At 39.9% G+C, this 24606-nt stretch overlaps 1 protein-coding gene and 1 long non-coding RNA gene across 5 annotated transcripts in view; one reads left to right on the forward strand and one right to left on the reverse strand.

Annotated features, from left to right (window-relative positions):
• Positions 1-24606, reverse strand: part of TBL1X (transducin beta like 1 X-linked) — a 219934-nt gene that overhangs the window by 53483 nt on the left and 141845 nt on the right. For 2 of the 4 annotated variants that reach the window (XM_038757106.1, XM_038757108.1), the window contains one exon: positions 3553-3660. In XM_038757106.1, coding sequence (XP_038613034.1) covers positions 3553-3610 — 58 coding nt within the window. In that variant the 5' untranslated portion in view covers positions 3611-3660. Of the gene's footprint in view, positions 1-3552; positions 3661-5897; positions 6012-19584; positions 19680-24606 lie in introns of those variants that run through there. The other 2 variants (XM_038757107.1, XM_038757109.1) reach the window with 2 other exon arrangements.
• Positions 6022-14774, forward strand: LOC119937555. Its single transcript, XR_005454156.1, has 2 exons — positions 6022-6165; positions 14595-14774. It is a non-coding gene; the product is annotated as an uncharacterized LOC119937555 (long non-coding RNA).

Genomic DNA, 24606 nt, shown 5'->3' on the forward strand with positions numbered 1-24606 from the left:
TACAATACAGTAGGGGCTTAGGAAGGTACAATACAACAGACGTGATAGACATGATCCCTGCCCACAAGGAACTTACTGTCTATTGGGGGAGAAAGATCAAAGTAAATCACAGATAGGGGTAAGAATCGAGTATATACTCCTATTATTATTACACTCTGATCTCATAAACTGTGTGGAAAATGAAGTCCCGTGAACCTGTTTCCTAAGAATTACTCATATGGCCAAAAAATATTTTAGGACTCCAAGGAGACCAAGGTAGCTTAGCTTTTTATATTAAAGCCAGACTGCCAGAGCTAATTCTAGAATAAATTCAAAATCTGTCATCACTGCACCTGGTAATCACATTAACCACTTTTTTTTTATGACTCCCTATTCACCATCTAAGGCATAGCTTCCCAACTGTTTCTCTACCCCTTAAAGAAATGGTCCATAATGCTAGAGACAGCCACTTAGTACAGTGCTCTGCACACAGTAAGCACTCAATAAATACGACAATGAATTTAAGAAAACTGGACCAATAGACCACTGCAAAAGAAAGGGTCCTTATAAGAATTTAGATTTCGGCTTAATTACAGCCCTGCATCAAAGCAGGGAAAAAGATTACATAACCTTGTTGTTCCTTTGATTCTGGGATAGTCTCCTTCTAGATTTTCCCTGGAGGTCTCCTAGAAACCTGTAAATGCATTTTTATTGGTGTGCTGGACCTATAATGACTATTGATACCAACTGTCTTCACTCGAAAATATTTGCAGCAGTGAGTGATTTCCTTTTCTACTTTTATTCATTTAGCAAATTAATAAATGATGATGGAAACCTGCAAGCTAGAGGAACTAGCTGCTAGTTTCCATCCAGAAGAATGACAGGGAGCTGAGAAACTGAGAGCAGTCTTTCTGCCTGAAAATTCTGCAGGGAAAACAGAGCTATAAAGGCCCAGATGGTACCACTGCCTAGCAAAGAGAACGGTGGAAGGAGAGGATGGGGCTGGAGCACAGAGGATTCAGAAAAAACAATCATGATAATACTATTTTTAAAAAGTGGTATTTGCTACGTGCTTCCTATGTGTCAAGCATTATAATAAATGCTGGGGTAGATACAAGAAAATCAGGTCAAACAAAATTCCTTTTCTACAGAAGGTTCACAGTATAAGTAGTATACTGAATTCACATTTTGCAGTTGAGGAAACTGAGGCACAGAAAAGCTAAGTGACTTGCCCAAGGTCCTACTTAAGGCAAGTAATATAGCTGGGATAAGAACCCAGGTCCTCTAACTCCAAGACCCGTGTACTTTCCGCTAACCCACCCTGCTTCTTCCTGAACTTGGGTGTCCTTGAGAGAGAGTGTCACTTCTCCAGATGCTCAGTGTGCTTACTGAAGAAAGCTTTAGGACAGACAGAAAACACAGACCCCTCAGAAAGAGACTAATATTCATTCTTGGGTTTAAAGAACAGAGAAATGAATTGCCTGCTTAGTAAAAGTCCCCCTAGTCATTCAAAAATCCCACCCCAAAATGCTTTCAACTGATGACTAATTTTTCTTGGTTTAAAAAAAGGCTTGAAACATTTTCAGTGCTGCCATCTGAAATTTCTGCAGAAGAGCACATCAAGCACTCTTTAACACTTTTAGTACAGTAGTTGAGTCTGTAAAGCCGTTCTTACACATGAATACACACAATGATCTAGGAATTTCCCAGCTTTTTAATCTTTGGCTCCCTTGTCATTTTCTCCTCATAAATAAAAAGAACACCTTATGTCTTGAAAAGAAGCACACAAATAAGGGAGACACAGTGAAGAGGAAATAAGAAAGATCACCTCTTTATACTTTCTAAATTTTTGAAATGACTGTTTAAAAGCCCTTCAACCTCAAACAGTACTACTACTACTACTACTACCAAACATGGTATTCATTAAGCGCTTACTATATGCCAAGTGCTTAGGTAGATACAGTAAAATCAGGTCACACAGTTTCCTCTCCCACTTGTATTGTGAGCCCCATTTGAGACAGGAACTGTGTCTGATGTAGTTATCTTGCTTTTACCCCAGCACTTGGCTTATGGCAAGCACGTAGGTACCACAGTTATTATTATTTTTTCATTCACAATAAATGATAGTTATTCATAAAACAGTTTATTTTACAAATTCCACCTAGAATAACAACCCAAATGTACACTGGGAATGGATATGGAATAGTCTGGAACTGTTACCCCATTAAATTGAACAATAATAAAAATCATGTTTCACGCCTCAAACATATAAGCTTCGTGCAGCATCACTGTCATCTTCTTGGTGTGGTTTTCTTAATGTCGGTTACAAGCTAAATATGAATGCTTAAACAATTCCTTTGTAAAAACATAAATATATTTTATATAAATATATACAAACTTCCAGAAGGCCACTGAGCCTTGCACAGAAAATCAAAAAGCCCTTAAAAAAACAGATGGGTTGGCACAATATTCCTTTCCTAATTACCACCATAAAATTCCTCCAATTGTCTACACACAAATGTGTCCAATATTTACTCGTAGCTTTCCCCCATTAAATCTTTTTGAAAATGAGAACAGCTCTCATTTTCTCCCTAATAGAATTCTGTTGAGCAAATACTATAGGGAGACATATTTTTGGAGGTTTCAATGGCCAGAATCGATTTGGCAATATCTTGTCAAATAACTGGAGAGAGTTAATGTTATATTACAGATCAAATCTTGATTTAAAACTAAATCTGTATTTAGTTTGTAACTGCATTTGAACTTCTGACCAACAGTAGCATGTATGCGAAAATTTCCATACCGACCCTCTTTGTATTAAATTGGAAATTAATGAACACAAATTCCAAGAAAAGCCATCAGCCCAACACCACTTGACTATGGATTTGATACTCAAAATCTGGGCCCCAGTAAACCAAGGGACAGGCAGTCAGGTGTGGGCCTGTGCAGAGATGGGAAAACGCCCTTCATTCCTCTCCCTGCTACACCAAAGCTGAATGCAGGAAATTACACAGCAACTAGTCTGCAGGAGTTCAAGCCCCAAAATGCATCCCTGGACTGTGCAATTTGAGGGCAAAACTTGGGGTGAACTGGGGAGCTGGGGCAATTCACCAGAGGCAAATACGCCACCCCTAACTAAATGGATTCCATAAACCAATAGATACATATAAATCTTGCCTCTGCCCTGGGAAGTGATGGGCTCCCAAGTAAGTGACTGATGGTTTCTTTGAGGGGGAGAATAGGGCTCAGTGATAACTTGAAGAAGCAGGTGGCCCAACATTTAGAACCGGTTGCAATAGCTACTAAACAGTACTAGTATGAACTCTTTTTAGCATCCCAATAGCATTTTTCCAAACAAGAGAAATCTGTTTTAACTATACTGTCGAACATTACCCTAACAGTACATCTTGGACCTGTGGATGTGTGTCACAGGCTTCCTTTGCCTTTACAGGGGGAATAAAAAATACTTAGTCTATTGTTTTCCATTTCCCGTCATAAAACACAATCTGAAGAATGACTCAAATGCATGGTTCTAGACATAGCTTCATTTTAAATGAAAGACGAGTCATTTACCTGACTCCTGGAGATATCGATATACCAAGAAATTCACTTCGTCACTGGTTATGCTCATTTTAGCCCCACCTCAAACAAATGAGGTTTACAGGAAGTGTGATCCACGCTCTGTTAAAATGGGAACACAAAAACAGGTTAGTTAACAGCCACTTGGAACCAAATTTATTCTTGTAAATCATCAAGATGACCTAGAGGAAAAATTTTCAATGATTGCATGGACTCTATTTGGGATTACTAAACATGAAATATCTACCCAATAGTTAATTTAGTCCATTTTCTGGTGCTCCAGGTTTATAACAGACATACACTTCAATTTTGAATAAAATACAAGTTTCACAGTAGTAATAATAATAATTGTGACATTTGTTTAGGGGTTAGTTTGTGCTAAGCTTTGTGGGAGATACAATACAATCAGATAAGACTGTCTCTGTCCCACATGAGGTTCACTGTCTAAGAGGCAGGAAGAACAGGAATTGTAACCCCATTTTACAGAAGGGGAACTGAGGCAAAGCATTTAAGTGACTTGTCCAAGGTCAGAAAGTAGAAGAGTTGGGATTCGAACCCAGAACTCCTGTCTCCCAGGGTTACTGTGCTCTCTCCACTAGGCCACAACTATCTCAAATTCATTTCAAAAGAAAAAGTTTCATTTTCATATTTTCAGACAGACATCACAGAGACAATCCCATGCAAAAGAGAACTGGAAACTCTTGTGAATAAAAATAAACGATGGATTCTTTGGTCAATAAATATCTGTGCCAATACTATGCTTGTATTGTTTACTGTATTTTAAAATAATTATCTTGATCATTAGGCAATAGTATTTATTACCCCAATTAAAGTTGTGTTTTTATAAGAGAATGGCCTGCTACTCAACAATACAGTATAACCAAAGATTACACCGAACAATAAAGGAAGAAAAGAGAGTGTGTGTGCTAGTAGCTGACAAATGTAATCTGCTCCTTCAGGTATTTGGACTATCAAATTCATAACAGGTTATTTGTCAAAATATGTGGATACTTAAAGATTGCAGTATTAAATGTACTTCCTGTTCATTTCAGTGGATCTAAACCTCTCCTACTGCTGTTAATCCATTTTATTTATTGAGCACAGACTGTGCAGAGCACCGTACCAAGTGCTAGGGTGAGTTGGTAGACATGCTTAATGCCCACAACGAGTTTACAGTTTAAAGGGGGAGACAGATATTAATATAAGTTACAGATAAGTACTGACGTGCTGTGGGGTGGAGAGGGGGTCAGATAAAGAGTGCAAATCCAAGTGCTAATGCTAATTTTCACAGATCAGCTAACACTGGTGGCACCCTGACACAACCTGACAAGCAGTGTGGCCTAGTGGATAGAGTACGGGCCTGGGAGTTAGAAGGCCCTGGGTTCTAATCTCCACTTCACCACTTGTCGGTGTGACCTTGGGCAAGTCACTTCGCTTCTCTGTGCCTTGGTTACCTCGTCTGTAAAATGGGGATCAAGACTGTGAGCTCCACGTGGGACACGGCCTGTGTCCAACCTAAGTACCTTGTATCTACCCCGGTGCTTAGAACAGTGCCTGGCACAAAGTAAGGGCTAACAAATAACATTTTTTCTTTTTTGTTTTAAAATAGGCTTGTGGAGAGGTAGCGGTCCACGGTGTCCTTGCCAATGAGTTGTTCGGCTGGGGACACTGGCACCTTACTTTAGGCTTCTCTAAGGTCTCTCTGAGGGGGTGTGAGCCTTGATCTAAACTGTCATTCATTCATTTATTCAATTGTATTAATTGAGCATTTACTGTGTGCAGAGCACTGTATTAAGCGCTTGGGAAGTAGAAGTTGGCAACATACAGAGACGGTCCCTACCCAACAGCGGGCTCACAGTCTAGAAGGCAGAGACAGACAACAAAACAAAACATATTAAAATAAAATTAATAGAATAAATATGTATAAGTAAAATAAATAGAGTAATAAATACGTACAAACATATATACAAATATACAGGTGCTGTGGGGAGGGGTAGGAGGTAAGGCGGGGGGATGGGGAGGAGGGGGAGAGGAATTAGGGGGCTCAGTCTGGGAAGGCCTCCTGGAGGAGGTGAGCTCTCAGTAGGGCTTTGAAGGGAGGAAGAGAACTAGCTTGGTGGATGTGTGGAGGGAGGGCACTCCAGGCCAGGGGCAACGGCGGGACAGGCGAGAACGAGGCACAGTGAGGAGATTAGCGGCAGAGGAGCGGAGGGTGCGGGCTGGGCTGTAGAAGGAGAGAAGGGAGGTGAGGTAGGAGGGGGTGAGGTGATGGAGAGCCTTGAAGCTGAGGGTGAGGAGTTTTTGCCTGTCAGCTTATTGTGATCAGGGAATGTGCCTACCAACTCTGTGTTGCGGTACCCTCCCACACGTTTGGTTCAGCGTTCTGTGGACAGTGTGATCAAATGATTGATCTAGTCAGGTTTCACAGTTACTGATGCGCCCCTGGAGCCGCCAGGCCGCTGAAGCCTATAGGCCCAACTGCCAGGAGACGCCCAACTGTCAGCGCGAGGCCAAGGATGGACCGGAAGGAACAGCCTCTCCTCAGCCCGCCAGGCCCCCTGTCCACCAGGCCCCGCCCTCTATCCACCAGCCCTGCCAGCCGAGAGGGTATGCGAGGCACAGAGAAGTGACTTACTCAAGGTCACACAGCAGCCACGTGGCAGAGTAGGGATTAGAACCCATGACCTTCTGACTCTCAGGCCCATGCTTTCTTTACACCACGCTGCTTCTGTCTGTAGATTATGGTTTTTTTTTTTTCAGTTGGGCGCTTGCTATTAGTTTCTCTGTGCCTCAGTCCCCTCATCTGTAAAATGGGCCTCATATGGGACCGGGTCTGTGTCCAACACGATGAGCTTATATCTAACCCAGAGCTTAGTGCAGTACCTGGAACACAGTAAGTACTTAAATACCATTAAAAAATGTCTCAAACAGTGTTCTAAAGGCTGAGGTAGATACACGTGAATTAGGTTGGACACAGCCCCTGTCCTGCATGGGGATCACAATCTAAGTAAGAGTGAGAAGAGGAGAACTGAGCCACAGAGAAGTTAAGTGGTTGGGCAAGGTCACACAGCAAGCGTTTGGTAGAATGGGAATTAGAACTCAGGTCCTCTGACTACGAGGTCCATGCTCCTTCCACTAGGCCATGCCGCTTCCTTGTGGGCAGGGACCATTTCCACAAACTCTATATTGTACTGTACTCTCCTAAGCGCTAGTACAGTACTCTGCACACAGAAAGCGCTCAATAAATTCCACTGATTGAAGAATGAGAGAGTTGGGACTCAAACTTCACAGGTTCCTATTCCAATACAACACACCCTTTTAGAATGTCCGCCAACTCCGCTGTACTGTACCCTCCCAAGCGCTTAGTATAGTTTTTGCACATAATAAGCACTCAAATACCATTAATTGATACATATATAATTTATTCTATAGTGATGAAATCAGTCCTACAGTTTGGTATCTTTGTGATTTTTAACAGCCATGTTTCTGCCCTTTGACTAAATCTGTCATGAAATTACAACTGTTTCTCTAAAGTGTAGTAGACACACACTATTTCTCAATCCACAATTTATAAACCCATCTTCTGTTTCACAGCCCATGCACCTGAGAAATGGATTGCTGCCTCTTAAAACAGGAGCATGGCTCTTCCAGGAAATAAATAAAAGGCTGTGAAATCCAAAGTGGAACCAATCGAAAAAGTAAAGAACAGTAAACATCAATGGAATCATTTAAGCCTCCACATACGCTATCTTGAAGATTTCTACTGAGATTCTAAGAGAAACTGATGGGTCAATCTGTTTCGTGAGGTTATGACAGCACACTTGCATTGGCCAATCAGCAAGTGTCAAGCAGCATTTAGATTTCAGGAGTGGTTTAATCCTCTGCCCTACAACTGTAATTGCTGGCTTCTTTGGCATTCTATACTTATTGCTTCCGAAGGGCTGGGCTGCAAATCAATCCACTGATTGATTGCAGTACCGATGGCTGGGTGACTGGCATTGTGTTTATTTTCACGACAACCCTATATATGATTTACTGTGGTGGTTATTATCTTTTTAGACCAGACCTCTTCTTTTGGTTTCCATCGTTATATGAAACAGACAAAATACTGTCCACCATGACTTCCCTTTCTCACTCTATTTTTAGCAGCCTCTTCATTAAGTGATTGCCTGTCCCCCTCCCCACCCCCATGGCAGAAATCCTCTAGAAGGCCCCTGCCATAATGGGGTGGCGAAGTGGGGAGAGGAAGTTCCTGAAATAGTTTCCAGCTAGAACTGTAAACAGGTTTTTTTTTCCGCCTTGACTTGTACTTTCTCCTACTTGAAGCTAGAAGGTAAACAGACTCCCTTCTCCACTCTCCAGTCAGCATATGCCAGAACAGGAATCCTGTTTGAGGAGAGGCATTCAATCGTATTTATTGAGCGCTTACTGTACTAAGAAGCAGCATGGCTCAGTTGAAAGAGCATGGGCTTGGAAGTCAGAGGTCATGGGTTCTAATCCTGACTCTGCCACTTCTCCGCTGTGTGACTTTGGGCAAGTCACTTAACTTCTCTGTGACTCAGCTCATCTGCAAAATGGGGGTTAAAACTGTGAGTCTCAAGTGGGACAACCTGATTACCTTGTATCCCCCCCAGCACTTAGAACAGTGCTTGGCTCATAGTAAGTGCTTAACAAATACCATTACAATTATTATTATTATTCTTATTATTATGAGGAGAAGGAGGAGGAGGAGAACCTAGAACCCAGGTCCTTCTGATTTCCAGGCCCAAACTCTATCCACTAGGCCACGCTGCTTCTCTCTCCTGGACACTAGGCCCTGCTTGGAGTCTGATAAATTATTGGAATAAGTGGTTACTTGTTCCCAGGAATTTCAGGGACTGTGCCTGACCAGATGACCTCGTATTCATTCATTCATTCACTCAATCATATTTATTGAGCGCTTACTATGTGCAGAGCACTGTACTAAGCGCTTGGGAAGTTGGCAACATATAGAGACAGTCCCTACCCAACAGCGGGCTCACAGTCTAGAAGACTCATATCTATCCCAACACTTGGTACACTCCTTGACACATAGTATAAACACCTAAGAAATACCATGATTATTATTCCTCACAGGGGCACAGACGTTTAATCAAGGAACAAGTTCAGAGTGAGGTGTTCCCGGAAACCAGGTCTCAAAGAAACCTTTGGAAGAATATTGATGGATAGGTTCTGAAATATGTTTCATTTGAAATTACAAGACAGAGTACTGTACTATGCATTTGGGAGCGTACGGTAACGTTAGTGGGCATGAACCCTGTCCTTGAGGAGTTGACAATCTAGTGGGAAGAGGCAGACATTAATAAAATTTACAGGTAAGAGGTAGGAGGGTGGATGGATTGGCAAATAACTGCAAGCAGATCTGCCAATTGGAAAGAGCATGGATCTGGCAGTTAGAGGACCTGGGTTCTCTGACATTAGCTAGCTGGTGTCCTTGGAAAGACACTTACCTTCCCCATTCCTAGCTGCCTTATCTGTAATATGGTGAATAAATCTTCCTCCCAAAATGCCATGTGGAAAAGGGACTTCGTCCAATTTGATTATCATCTACCTACCCCAGTGCTTAGTACCTGTACCTAGCATGTAGTAAGGGCTTAACAAATACCACTTCTTTTTAAAGGGTATATACAAAAGTTTCATGCATTATGCAGTTGGAGCAGGTGGGTTAAAGAGATCTTTCTCTCACAGACTTCCCTGAGACTTGGTTTCAAAGATATCTGTTTTATTGCTGTGTTCCATTTTTTATTTTCCCATCTTGTCACTTCAAGCAGCCTGACCGGGTGCTATTTTAAAAGGCAAGGCCCATTTTTGACAATAAGTAATTGTAGAATTTGTTATGCACTTACTATGTGCTAACTGAGGAAGATACAAGATAATCACACATGGGACTTGCAGGCTAAGGGGAAGGTAGAACAGATGTTTAATCCCCATTTGGCAGATGAGAAAGCAGGCACAGAGAAGTTGCCAGGTTCCCACAGCAGGCAAGTGGAAGGACTAGGAATAGAAGTTGGGTCTTCTGATGCCCACGTCTACGTTCTTTCCCCTAGGCCATAGAGTCTTTCATGTTGTTTTTAGAGTACGGATAACACTGATTCAACTGTCCTTTTCAACCATTTCCGTAGCAAATTTTGCGCCACCCCCCCACTCAAAAAAATGCCTACAAGTCATAGGAGGGTTTTATTTCGGTATTATTTCTCACAGTTGTAGTGAGAAGGGAAACAATAACTCTATTTTTTAACAACTTAGATTTCAATTTTGTTTCTGTTCAAAGAGCTCCAAAGGTATGAGTTATTAAATATCAGCCAATGATGCTTCCACAATTGTATCTTGGTCAGTATAAACTTGGATAAATGGATTTGCAGCATTTGAGAACAGGTGAAACAGCACCTTTGAAAAATGTGATTATGCACCAGCTAAAACAGTCAATTTTCTTTAGCTTTAGGTCAGAATTTCAAGTACTAAGTATACGAATTTATATCGCATTCCCTGTAAAGTGAAAGATTAGGAATGATCTTGCCATATGTCAACTCATATCTTTTTCACGGACTGTCAACCGGCTATAAATAGCTAAATGGCCCCTGGGTACATTAAGCTCTCCTCTTTCCTCACCCCTTGTTTCTCTATTTCATTGTCTTCCTCTATGCCCCTGTAGCACCAATGACATAATAATAATGAAATAATCAGTGTATTTTGGTTACCTTTTAAAACGATCACTTTTCAGATAAGTTTTTTGAGCCTCAAGCCATTCATATATACACTACCAAATCACATAACCCATATTAACGAGACACAAATCCATCTAAGAACAATATACACTACATATAATCTATTAACCATTAAGTAAGCACTGAAGCTTGACTTGCTATAGCTTGACAATCCAAATTTAAGCTAAACTGAGTGGGAGGTTAAGGAAAAAACTAGAGAAGAGGGAAACAGAGCAAGCTATGTTTTCAGCATTTTTTTTTTCAAGCAGAGCTGAGCTCTAGCTTTAGAGTCAAGTGAAGAAAGAACACTGAGTTAAAATGGGGCTCAATCTATGTGAGCTCCATGTGGGACAGGGACCGTCCAACATAATTATTTTTGATCTACTCCAGTGCTTAGCACAACACTTAGCACATGGTAAACACTTAAATATCACAATTATTAAATGCTTTCCCTGTGCCAAGCACTTTACTAAGTGCTGATCACTTTGTAACCTCCCCAGTGCTTAGAACAGTGCTTTGCATATAGTAAGCGCTTAATAAATACCATAATAATAATTATTATTATTACAATAGAGTAAGCAGGTATGGTCCCGGCCTTCAAGACGTTTACAATCTGGTGAGACCTACAATCTATTAATTAGGCACTTATGAACACTTAAGTAATTTATGTTAATATCTGTCTTTCCCTCTAGTCTGTAAGATCCTTGTGGGCAGGTAATGTGTCTATCACCTCTGTTGTCCTGTACTCTCTCAAGTGTTCAGGACAGGGATCTGCACATATTACACACTCAATAAATACCACTGATTGACTGGTATTAGGCTAAAATGGAGAACAGGGAAAATAGTACCAGCTGTTCTTCCTCCCCTGCACCCCCAAAACCAGGAAAAGATGGGCGATTGTAGATGTTTGGGAAAGATTAAATGTGAACAACTGATCCAGGGCAAATCCCTTTTTGTAGTAAGCAAAACTAGAACCTAGGGGAAAAAAGTATATAATAAAACTAGCTTTAAGTTAGTAGGCCCACACATCCTAGGGAAATTGAAATTCTTTAATTAGCATTGGTCTGCCTAGGTATCAGATTTTAGTGACAGCATTAATTCTGTGTCACCAAAGGAGATGATCTTTCATGGATGAACCCACAGAAAATTATGAATTGCTTTGCCACAATATGGACTTAAAATTAGTCGACGCCCAAGATGAAGTGTTGGCCTGTATTTGACGTAGCACTATATACTCCTTAATAACACTTCACTCGGTATGGTCTTTTTCTTTTTTTTTTTTTTTTTTGAAGAGTCAGAGTATCCTTACTGCATACCAGAAATTAGAATCTCTTGACAATTTTTTTTCAAAGTTAACTTAAAAAATATTTGTTTGGTTATTTCTCACCCCCCTTCTCCCTCTCCCACTCCCCCACACTTCTCAACTGGTTTACTTCATAGCATAGGCCTCCAGCATTTTAGAAGTGAGAGCTCAAGTGGTTGTTTTCCAATTCCTCCAGTTCTTAAGTAAAAAAAAAAAAAGGCTTTTGCTGAATTAATCAATCCTTCTTGGCACTAAACAAAGAAAACAAGCCCTGCTTAATTAGTGCAATTGTGCTGACTTTTCTTTCCTGACCTAGTTTTGAGTCAAGGCACCTTCAATTAGGTTGATGTGGGCTTTTCTCTGCTTTGATTTTTATAAAAGGTAAATAATGAAATCTCTCCCCCTTTGCCTCCAAATGTGAGAGTGATGGACTAAAAGCATCCAAAAAGCTGGAGAATAATCAGTGAAATGATGCAGTGACATTGAATACAACCACGTTTTTCTCCCCCCAAAGCAAACTATTTTACGATAAAAAGAAAAAGTGACTAGAGGGTTAAGAGTGGACCACAGTGAAATTTATTTATAATTGATTCTGCTTTTTAGCACTTTGTTCAAAACTCTGTGGCAAAGGCCTACAGAGTGTTAGCTTCACGTCACATTTTCCTGAATATTACCTTCTAGTCCCTGTCTTGGGGAAAAGGTGATAGTGCTGATTCACATTTTACTTTTTAATAGATTAGAACAGAGTTTCTCGCACAGCCACTCAGAGCGAGGGCGAAGTAGAATGAAGGAGATAGGATTTGCAGTGGGTCTCAGTACTAGCTGGATGGAGGGAAGTGGGCTAGAGTCAGGGTGGAGTGACTTCTATCACTATTTTGGAATTACTCAGATCTGGGGGAAGGGCAGGAAAATACACAGGTGCCTTTGTCCTCAGCAGGAACAGTTGATATCACACCACAGTGATGCATGGTGTCTAAGTGAAAAATCCTTTTACAATCTTTGAGACTAAATCTCTCTGCAGCCTCTAGGAATCACACTGTGTGCATCACCCCTGCAGTCTTCAGCCTACCAGATGTGAAGTTACACCTGGCTATTAAGGCTGGACACTGGCATGACACTCCAGAGGATTAGCTCAGACAGGACAAGGTCAGGCCCCAGATTTTCAGTTTGGGCAGAGCTGAAAATGGAGGAGCAATCAGTGTAGGGTTTCAAAAACGGTGAACAGGATTGTGCAATTTCTTGAGTTATGTCGTGCAGGCCTTGAGCATAGCAATGCGATTTGCCTTTCCTTCTGGATTTAGAAGTAAACGAGTTTGAGAGCAAAATCTGGGATCCTTATTAAATGTGCCCTTTTTTTGTTCTTTCGAGCTTAATCCTAGACAACGTGACAAAGAGTTTTAAGAGCTTGGGGACTAAAAGTATAGTTTTAATCCTACTAGAGGTTAGATGAGGACAAAAGCTTGTTGTCCAGATAGTGAAATTCAAGGTTGGGTTTTGAGTTTCAAACCTCTACCCAGATCAGCAAAATGAATCGTCCAAAACACAGAAAAAGAGGTGTGAGTGAAAATAAAACAGATATAATTTCTGGTATGGTGATTAAAAAAAAAAACCTAAAGGAGTGTACTGCAGCACCCCCTTCTGCAATTCTAAATTTTGGTTATGTATCATGACCTCCCTTTGACACATCATGGTGAAGGAATATATCCATTTTCATCAAGAAAAACCAGGAATCATTCCAATTTTAAATTTTTCCTGAATCCGGGAAATGACCTGATCCAAATTTGTTATTTTTTCATTAATTCATAAATGCTGACTATAAAAGGATTCCCCTCTCCAACTGATAGTCCAGAACCAGTGCCTCACTGGCAAAAATGTTCAAAGCAGCAGTTAGATTCTGGTTTATCTCTTCTCTGATCTTTTTATTGTCAGTAATCTGAACGGTGTGAGAAATGCACCCAGAACACCCTAGACAGTATCTATTCCTTGCATCGCCTCTCAATTTAGTTTAATGACACAATTTACAAAAATGGATACTGTAGTTCATTTAGATTTCCAGTACCACAATTGTCACCGAACACGAACAAAGATTTGCAAAGTCTGCCCCTCCTGCAGTTTGCTTTGGCCCCCACACATGGAAGGAAACTAGAGAATGTGGCCCATCACTGCCAAAGCTTTAGGCGCTGCAGGGAACAGTCATAGCAATAGAAATAATATTTATTAAGCGCTTACTGTGCACAGAACATTGTATATACTATACTAAGCTCTGGGAATGAGACAGTCCCTGATAGAGTATTTTTAATAATAATAATAATAACAGTGGTATTTGTTAAGCACTTACTATTGCCAGGCACTGTTCTAAGCTCTGGGGTAGATACAAGACAATCTGGTTGGACACGGTCTCTGTCCCACATAGGGCTCACAGTTTAAATCCAGCGCTTAGAACAGTGCTCCAGCGCTTAGAACAGTACGCTGCACACAGTAAGTGCTTAATAAATGCCATTATTATTATTTTACAGATGAGGGACCTCTCAACAGACAAGTGGCAGAGCCACGATTAGAACCCAGGTCCTCCTGAATCTCAGGCCCATGCTCTATCTGCTAGACCATGCTGTTTCTCACCTCAGCTCATTACTGCCATATTGGGAGCCAGAAACAAAGTCCAGCTTCCACATCAATAGGTGTTTTTGATATGCATTAGGAAAAGCTTACAGAACTGCCCTCAATACAGAAATGGCATGTGCTTTCCCGAAAACAGGCATTAGACTGTGAGCCCTATATGGGACAGGGACCGTGTCCAACATAATTAACTTGTATCTGCCCCGGAGCTTAGAACAGTGTTTGACACACAGTAAACACTTAACGAATACCAGAAAAAAAATCACATTTCCTTAATATTGCTATATTGTCCCAATCAAAATGCTAGGCTCTACAGCACACAACTTTTTATAAGTCAGATGGGGCATTAAAACTTTTTTCTATTTCTGTCCAAGGTGACTAAAAACAGAGCTGATGTTAAAGAAGATGGACTGCAAAGGAAATGAAGAAAACTGAAATGAGACATGCACCTTGTGAATTCAGAATTTCACGTAATTTTCTGAGAAAGAAATTGCATGCAAGGTGGGCGAGGAAAGAGAAGATGGATAACTTGTCAAATAAAAACCTGGCCTTGATTCTGCCTCTTTTTCGGGTGTAACCAACTCATTGACGGGTTAGAAATAAGAATAAGCGGGGAAGCAACATGCCACATGATACTGCTCTTCAAACTCACAGCATATAAAATGAAGCTTTGTGCATGTTGGATGAACACCGGAAAAATTAGCCTTTTTAAAACCAGAAAGAAATTTTAAAGGAAGTGGTGAAATGATAGGGGCCTTCCCTCACGACCCTGACTTGAGGAATTATTTCATGTAATTTGTTGTAACTATCAAATGAGAGTGAGAGTTCTCCGTTTTTGAGTCCCAAAATTGGACTCAAATTGAAGTCAGTCAAATCTTTCGAAATTCTAGTCTTCAGACGTCCTGGGTTAAGTACACAAGGTTTCAGCAAAGCATTCTTCGACAGGTCAGGCATTCAGATACCACAAATGGATTTACTTCTTGCTTCCTGAAACAAAAACTAAACAATCCTCTAAATTTCAGTGTCCCTCAGTTTCCCACGAACGCTAAAATGAACCCAAGAGTCCTATGGTCGTTCAGGTTTCCTCGGGAAACTAGTGCCATGATGACATCTTTTTGCTTTTGTTCCTGTATTTATTTCCTCTTCCTTGATATTGGCTATTTTCATTCTGCATTGGTGAATGCTGAAGATTGGGGATTCTGTTTTGAGAGGCCTTTCATGCATGAGTCTCTGCAATGACTCATCTTAATAATCACTGCTTCTCACTGATTTTTTCTACTGGCCTGGAGCAGCACATGCTGCCAGCAGCCAAAGAGGAATGACTATTTTCTTTTATAGCTTTATGGATGCAGGAAATTGTAGCCTGGTTGTGTTCTACTTTCCTCTCACAATGCTAGCTATGCTTGGGAAATTCTGCTTCAAATGAATTCTTGGGAGGAAAGCTTCCCTAAGACAATCACAAAACAGTAGTCTAGAAAACAGTGTCTGAGAATTGACAGAGCTTTTAACCAGGACACTAGCATAACAGCCAGACTTTAATGTAAATTAACCAAGGTGACAAAGGGATGAAAATAGAATTTTAAATATTTAGTTTAAGTAGGGATAATAGCTCTCAATAATGTGTTCATTCAAAACAGTCCTCAAATATACACTAAATTCCTAACATGCCACAGTTCAAGTTTTTATCCACCACACTGAACATTCCAAAGTTAAGATTTAAATTGAGGAACATATCAAAAGATTTAACATTCTCTCCCTCCCCATAACGGGAAAAGAGGGAAGGTGCATTGACTAGACAGCAATATAATCTATCAATTAGTCACATTGGATTTTAAAGTAACCAATCAATGGCTGACTATCATCACTGTGGCTTCTAGCTACAAATGGTTAATCAGTTTACAAATATGTAGCTAAAATAGAAATATCTGTTCAGGTTCAAAAATCATATTCAAGAAAAGCTTATACAAACTGTTCCCATAATGACCCGAGTCATTATGGGGAGCCAATGGGGACCTGGTGAAGAGAGTTTTAGACTGGTGCATTTTTCTTTTTTTTAAATGGTATTTGTGAAGTGAGTACTATATGCCAATCACTATACTAAGCACAAAATAGATCCAAGTTAATCAGGTTGGGCACAGTCTCTGTCCCACATTGGGATCACAGTCTAAGTTTGAGGGAGGAGGATTCAATTCCCAACTTACAAATGAGGCAACTGAGGCACAGCAAAAAGTTAAGTGACTTACCCAAAGTCACATAACAAGCAATTCGCAGAGTCAGGATTAGGCCCACCCTCTCAGGCCCATGCTCTTTCCACTAAGCCATGTTGTCAATTCATGACACAAATGTGCTAAATTGATTTAAGTAGACTTTAGCAGATTTAGGATGGATTAGTACTTTAATTTGTATCCATTTGGGTATTGAAAATGTTCATACAAATTTATTTTAACAAACTGAATGATCGATTTTGTGAGGGGAAACCACCTTGGTTTGTAAAGGTGCTTCTCAAAAAAAGCCTCCCAAACTCCCAAAACCTTGATTCTAATTATTCCTCCTCTTAGGAATTTTGCTCCTCATTGTGAGAGAATACCACTGTTTATGTGAATACAGTGAAAGAATGACATTGCAGCTAACCATTGAGTAAACACAGAAAGAAGTAGTCCAGAGTTTACTTCAGTGAAGACATCAAGTCCACCAAAACTCTAAGATCTATAATTAAAATTCTCTTCAACTTAACTTTTCCTTACTTCATAAAATGTGGGAGAATTTAAAATATAAAATAAAATAAAATAATGACCATACTCTTCTAGCAGTTAGACCAGTTATGTAACTCCCACATCCATTTTAACTCCAGCAGGAGAAAGGACCTGCACATTCCTTCCCCAGAGGCTGTAGCTTCATAATATCTGCAGGCTTCGATGTGAAGTGACCTCTGTTTGATTTTGTGTCTTGACCGCATCCTCCTACCTCATTTTGGATTCACCCCTTAGGTGGCCTCCAACTCAAAAGGTGGTGACAAATTCAAAAGAGGGAGAGAGTTATCAGGTCTCCAAAAATCTCTTCAACTACCTTTCACTTCTCTCTAGGGTTCACGCTGTATTTAGGTACCCCATTCGGTAAGGAAAGAGAACAATCCCAGAGCACTCATGCACATATCTATTTGTAATTGATTTTAATGTCTGCTTCTCCCCTCTATAGTCTGTAAGGTCCTCAGGAGGACGGATCCTGTCTACCTACTCTATTATATTGTATTCTCCCAGGAGCTTAGCACAGTGCTCTGTACACAGTAAGCACTCAATAAATACAATTGATCAATATATTAATATACACTAAAATCCAAACTTAAATGGGAAAAAACTGTTCGCCAGTCTTTCAAGTTGAATTAAATGCCAAAAATTAGTATGTGAAATCCGCTGATTACACACATTTAGGATACACGACTGAAAACTGGTTTCTGAATTTGAAGAAAATGAGCAGCCCAGAAACACAGTGCAAATGTTATAAAGAACTGTTAATGTCCTATTCAGTCTCCTCCATCTGCAAGCTTATGGTCTAGTGAGGTGAGATGAGACTGAATATTTTTTTCCGTAACTGTTAATGCATTATTCTATATCCGACCCAGTGTTTAGCACATAATAAGCGCTTAATAAATGCCATTAAAAAACAACACAGATAAAGGTTGAAGGGAAAAAAGGGGAAGTGTGTCAAGTGGGCACACCTGATAGTCAAATGGACACGAGGCGACTAGCCAAAATAGAAAATCAGCTTTGTTTGAGGGAGGATTTAAATTCGCTTTAGACCGTAACCTTGTTGTGGGCAGAAAACATGTTGTACTATACTCTCCCAAACCCTTGGTACAGTGCTCTGCATATAGTAAGGGCTCAGTAAATACCATTGATTAATTGGCAGTATACAGGGGCACAAGGGCCCTTGGAGGTCCACTGAAGGACTCTAAAAAGGGATAGGGCAATACAAGATGCAGGTGAGAGTAGGAAAGGGAGTATATTTGTAATCATACAAAATGAGTTGGATCCTCTCTAATTCTGAAGGTTATGTAGCTGTCAACTCTCATGCAGCAAACACCTACAAAACTCCACTATGTTCAACACCTTTGCCTTGTGAATCCCCAAATTAACATCATCTCCAAAATCTGATAGAATTTAGTTGCAGGGGTGGAAAGGGCGGGGGGGGGGGGGGCGGAGAGAGAGAGAGAGAGAGAGAGAGAATGCATGCCAACACACTTACTAATATAATTTAGATTGAGAGGTTCCAAAAATAAATCTTTGGAGGCAGATAATTGTTAACAAGCTCCCTAAATGTGGTGCTGACCACATTATAATTCCTTTTTGCCATTCCCACATATTAAGCTAAAGAGGTTGCTGCCACCACATTAAACCCTGGAGGTTTTAGATTTCATTTTCTCTCCTATTGGGATAATTCAGATTAACTTTAGACCATAGGAAAAGTAGGCAAATATACCTATTTTCAAGGTGACCTAATGTTTTGGGAATCTCTGACCTCTTAACCAACACCTACTCATGGCAACCAAGGTGCATATTTCATGTTCAGTTTTCCATTTCAGGACACTTGTCTAAATTCCTAGGGCCAGACTCCACATGCATAGTGAAGAGGGCATTTGATCAATTCAGTTAACTTGATCTGTGATTTCAGTCCAACTGGAAAAATCACGCTAAGAAAATCTCCATTGGATCTGACTGTTCTGTGCTGTGTAGCAAATTAACTGGACAATTTCCAACTTTTCTCTCTCATCTGTGCAAGGGAGGGTAGACTTTATCCATATTTTAATTCACCATCTATACCTTCTAGCAAAACCTAGCCGAATTAATTGGTGTGTCTGTCAACTCTTAGTACAAAGCCCACCAGAACAAATAAAATGGAGTAGAAAAATCACAATGTAGAGTCAACTTCAAGACATACACACACACATTGAGCAGATGAAACATTTATCTGGAAATGTTCATGTTAATTACAGGGTATAACATTAATGTATGAGAACAACGTTAGGGTGAGATCATTACCATCCATCTTTGCTATCGGTGAGGCCTAAGAAAACATAAATGGCTGACTCAAAATCACATTGTTATTCAATCTCAGACATATGGAGCATGTTTCAACATCTCCACTTAGCTGAAAATTGGCTATTCCAACTCACAATCATTTTAATACCATCTATAGGCCTGCTTATCTTTGCTTCAATTAAAGGAAGGCATACAACCTACATGCTTCATTTTGGCAAAGGTTTCAGGGTACAGAAGGAGACGGTCAGTTTTTGCAATGAGGTTGATTCGGATGTTTAGAACTAAAAGCTAAGTGAGAAGAATCAAATGGTAGAGGTGATTTGATTACCTTTACGGTGACTTCATGGGTAGACTTTTTAAACAAGTGAACTTTCAAACATCCAACCACATAAACAGCACAGCATCTGCCTGGAGGAGACCTTCCTAGTAATTCATGAGAAATGGGGAGAACTTATTACAAAAAATACTACTATGATTTACTGTCTTTTTTAGGTTCCTTCCATCTCCCCACTTCCTACCCAGCCTCCCCCAAGAAGGACCAATAAAAAAATTGACTAGATTGTTTTTTTGCAAATCTAAACTGCAGTGACACCATATGTGGATCACCTATCTAAGCACAAATCAGTTTATCTCAGGGTTGAACCTGATCCAGTTGAATGACATCTCAAGAGGATGCTGAGCCTAGACTGTGAGCCCGTTGTTGGGTAGGGACCACCTCAATATGTTGCTAACTTGTACTTCCCAAGTGCTTAGTACAGTGTTCTGCACACCGTAAGAGCTCAATAAATACAACTGAATGAATGAATGAATGCTGAGGGATCAGGATGGGGGAGGGGGAGCGGAGAGAGGAAGGGGTGTCTGTGGATTCAAAATCCCAAATTTGAGGAGTCTAAGATTCCACACTGCAAACAAATCTAGGTAGAGGACCTTACTGTGTATGGGGAGCACTGTACTAAGAGCTTGGGAGAGCCCAATACAATAGACACATCTGGGAGACACAGACTATGGTTGTTTAGCCTAATGATCGAAGTTTCCAAACAACGGAACATCATGTCTAGAAAAGTTGTAGAGGCAGAGGGAGAAGGAAGGGATGCAGGTCAGAGAGTGAGAACGGGTCATAGATGTGCACTATTTTTATTTAAAAAAAACCCCACCACTAAGAGGATTACTGAAAGGCAGTGGCCACAGTTTTTTAAATCCAAGTTTTACTTAATTCTTTTTCAAAATAATCATAAACATATTCAAAAGAAAATCGTAATCCCCAGGGTAGTTTACGTAACCAAAGTCGGCATCCCAATCTCTCCTCCTATAGCAAAACAGAATTGAATCACATTCATCCTTTTGTGTTTTCTTGGAAAGTCATTTTCCAACTTTATAAATGAAAATGGAAAAGTGTGGAAATGAAGAGGACATTAGAAAATAATTCTGATTAAACTCCAAGGAAATAATTTTTGATAAATGTGTGGAGAATAAACAAAAGTAAAAACAAAAATCTGTTCTCAGGATAAGAACCTCCATAATAAGCTTCTAAGCATAGCATGAGCCCCTTTTTTTTCCATGGTGGTGGTGTAAAATGTGAAACCACAAGGAAACTAATGAAATCCTCATAAGTATGAGCATGTTTACTTCCAAGATAAACTTGCTTTTTGACAAAGAGTTTCTTAAAAAAATTGATAATTTGATTATTCAAAGATAGACACCACTTTAATTTTTGTGCAAGAAAATCATCCTTCAAAACTTATGAAGATGAAAGGCTCCTTAAAGGCAGGGATTGTTTTGTACCACTATTTTAGCCATACTTCTGTAGTAGGTGTTCTATAAATCCTTTTGATTAATGGGACCAAAAGTGAATCTTTCTTATACCTTGCAGGGCTAGAAAGATGTGCTTACCTTTCCACTTGTGAGGTATTTGTGCCAATACTGCTACGAACAATAACTGTGGCATCTGTAAGAGTTTACTATGTGCCAAGCACTGTGCTAACTGCTGGGAAAGAAACAATTCAATACTCTACATATTTCTGTCCACACGTATCTCAGAGTGTAAGGGGGAAGGAGACTGATAGCTGGTACTACTCGACTAAGCTCCCTCACTAGAATGTAAGCTCTTTGTGGACAAGGTCTCTACCAATTCTGTTGTACTCTTCCAAGTTCTTAGTACAGTACTCTGCACACACTAAGGTCTGAAAAAATACTACTGATTGATGGATGGCTCTATACGTCCACAGTAACAGCATATCTTAGGTTCAGAGGCAGACAGGCCCTGCCTGGTTTTAAACTTTACAGAAGCACAGGAAATAAAACAAAAAAAAATAAAGTTAGACTACCGAGTTAGTTCTTTATATCAAGAAGTGAATTTATGGTCACTTTAGACTTCAATGGACAATCAGGAATTGAGTACCAAGCAGCCATGACAGAAAATTTACAGCCCAAAACACTTATGGTGTTTAACATAAAATTTAGACCATCTGAAGGTTTGAAAGTAGTCACAAAATCTGGCTGTATTTTAAACTATGTTCCATTATCTGCGAACCACTACTTATTCTTCTATTTATCCTTAATGCAGCTGTAAACTAGTTTTCCCCTTTGTCTAGAAACCCCTTGAAGGCTATTTTGTGATATAAGGCATTAGCTTTGGCATAGTGGATAGAGCACAGGACCGGAAGTCAGAAGAACCTGGGTTCTAATCCCAGCTTCACCACTTCTCTGCTGTATGACCTTGGGCAAGTCACTTCACTTAACTGAGCCTCAGTTCCCTCATCAGTAAAATAGGGATTATGACTGTGAGCCCTATGTGGGACACGGAACGTATTCAACCCAAGCATCTTGTATCTACCCCGGGGCTTTAGAATAGTGCCTGGCCCAGAGTAAGCTCTTAACAAATGCCAGAATTATTATTCTTGTTGTTGCATACTTGATCCAAAAGACCACTATAATGCAACAGTTTTGGGAAAATCATTGCTAACACTTGTTGTCAGATGTTTTAAGAAAGAGTAGGTTGGTAACATATTTTATAGCCACTTTTCAAGTGTTTTTACTACCTATCAAGTCATTCATACAAATAGTAAAATTGGATTTTGAGATAAGCATGTGAAATCTATAGTAGTCCAAATTACACGTTTTCTCATAATATAGTTCAATTAAAGAGTAAATCGAAACTGCTGAGATTTTTTTTTTTTTTTCTTTTTTTTTTCAGACAGTGGAAAACTTGTCTCCTGATCAAGGATGGCCATTTGTGAAATAGATTTTCTGTATTGGGCCTGGATGGAAATCACATATCAAAAATAAATAAATTCCATTTCCTGATTTAGTTGGTGGAGCTCAGCTTATTCAAATCAATTAAACAGGGACTAGATCAAATTCATTTTTACAGATTTGTCCTACATTTACCAATTTCTTCTGTAGGCTGTACAGTGATCATTGCACAGTTTTTTTCCTGAAGGGAAAAAAAGTAACTACTTGGGAAAAGTCACTTTTCCCTTTTCATTATGCTTAATGAATTCTCTGAATTCCTATTTTGGAAAGCCCACACAGCTCCAGCAATTTGAGAACTTGCCTCTGTCATCTGCTACCAAGAGATGGGGTTGCAATTTAAAAGCTGTTCCTGGCTCAAGATTTCCTTCTGTTGGCTTCCCACAGCTGCCCCAATCTTTCAGAGTAAAACACCAGAATAATTAAATTCACTTGGTGGAGTGTCATCGTTTTATGGAAAAAAAACCCAACCTTGCTTAGAGCATTCCACTCTGGCAGTTCCTTAGTCTGGCTACTTCACCCAGTTTATTTGCAGATACTTTGCCATGCCTTCCAAAAAAATGATAATGTTTAAAAGATATTTAAATCATAGTCTAAATATCTTAGTAACATGCCACTGTAACATGGATTTAAAAAATGGTAAACTGATAATGAAATGTAGATGCATTAAATCCTGACTCACAGTTCGTTTCTGAGCACAAGTATTTGTGATTTGAAATTCTGAGGACAGTCCTTGGTGAATGCTACTCCTGCATCTATGCAATGAATAGCTTGCCTTCAAAAGTAAATATTTCCTTGTATTACGGGAATATATGGAATTTCACTTTAAGTCTGTAAATAAAAAAGGAGTCCATGTTCATTATGATAATAATAATAATGATAATAATAATAATAATAATAAAATTGTATTTGTTAAGCACTTACTATGTGCATGGCACTGTTCTAAGTACTGGGGTAGATACATGATAAGTGGGTTGGGAACAGTCCCTGTCCCACATAGGGCTCACAGTCTTAATTCCCCTTTCACATATGAGGAAACTGAGGCACAGAGAAGTTAAGTGACTTGCCCAAGGTCACACAGCAGGCAGATGGAGGAGCCGGGATTAGAACCCAGATTCTTCCGACTCCCAGGTTCGTGACCTATCCAAAGGATTTTATGTAATTACTGTTCATCTATGATTTTTCATGCATTTTTAAAAACAGATGTGTAAGATCTTAAAAGACATTCCCTATGAACTCCAGTATTTGACACAAGCAGCTAGGCTGTAAGCTCGTTGAGGGCAGGGATCATGTTTACTTTATTGTATTTTCCCAGGTGTTTAGTCCAGTGTTCTGCACACAGTAAGTAATCAATAAATACCACTGATTTATTGTTTGAATCAGTCCACCATTGCAGCAGTTACTAAGCAGACTTGTCTACTTGGAGAAATTCAGCAAGTTCTTTAACGTTACTTGAAGCAACTTTGATCATCTGAATCCTGGTTCAAAGTGCCTCATCTGCCCCTTCACCACTGGAGTGAAGCACGTCTGTAATGAGAACCCTGGAAACTGGCATCCAAATCAACTTCCATCCATCGGAAAACTCCTGCAACACAACAGATTGTGCCCACAATTAGAGTGTTTAAGATAACCTATATGGTGCTCCTCAAACAATGTAGTGTTTGAGTAGTAGCATGACCTAATGGATAGCATATGGGCCTGGGAATCAGAAGGATCTCATTTTTAATCCTGGCTCTGCCATTTGTCTGCTGTGTGACCTTGGACAAGTCACTTAACTTCTCTGGGCCTCAGTTACCTCATCTGTAAAATGGGGAGTAAGACTGTGAGCCCCATGGGGGACAAGGATTATGTCCAACCTGATTAGTTTGCATCTATTCCAGCGCATAGTACAGTGTCTGGGAAAGTGAGAGCTTAACAAATACCATAAAAACAAAACAAATCAAAAACCCTCCAGAGGCTGCCATGTAGAGATGGCTGCCCTGAAGCACTTAGATATTCATAGGTAACTCTGCAGAGCCTACACCATGATAGGGACTCAAAATAAATGAGAAAAAGACTGAGGTTAGACACCAGTTCAGAGAATCCCTAAATTACCATCATC

Source organism: Tachyglossus aculeatus, chromosome 15 (assembly GCF_015852505.1).
Source record: "Tachyglossus aculeatus isolate mTacAcu1 chromosome 15, mTacAcu1.pri, whole genome shotgun sequence".
In the NCBI taxonomy this organism is placed as follows: Eukaryota; Metazoa; Chordata; class Mammalia; order Monotremata; family Tachyglossidae; genus Tachyglossus; species Tachyglossus aculeatus.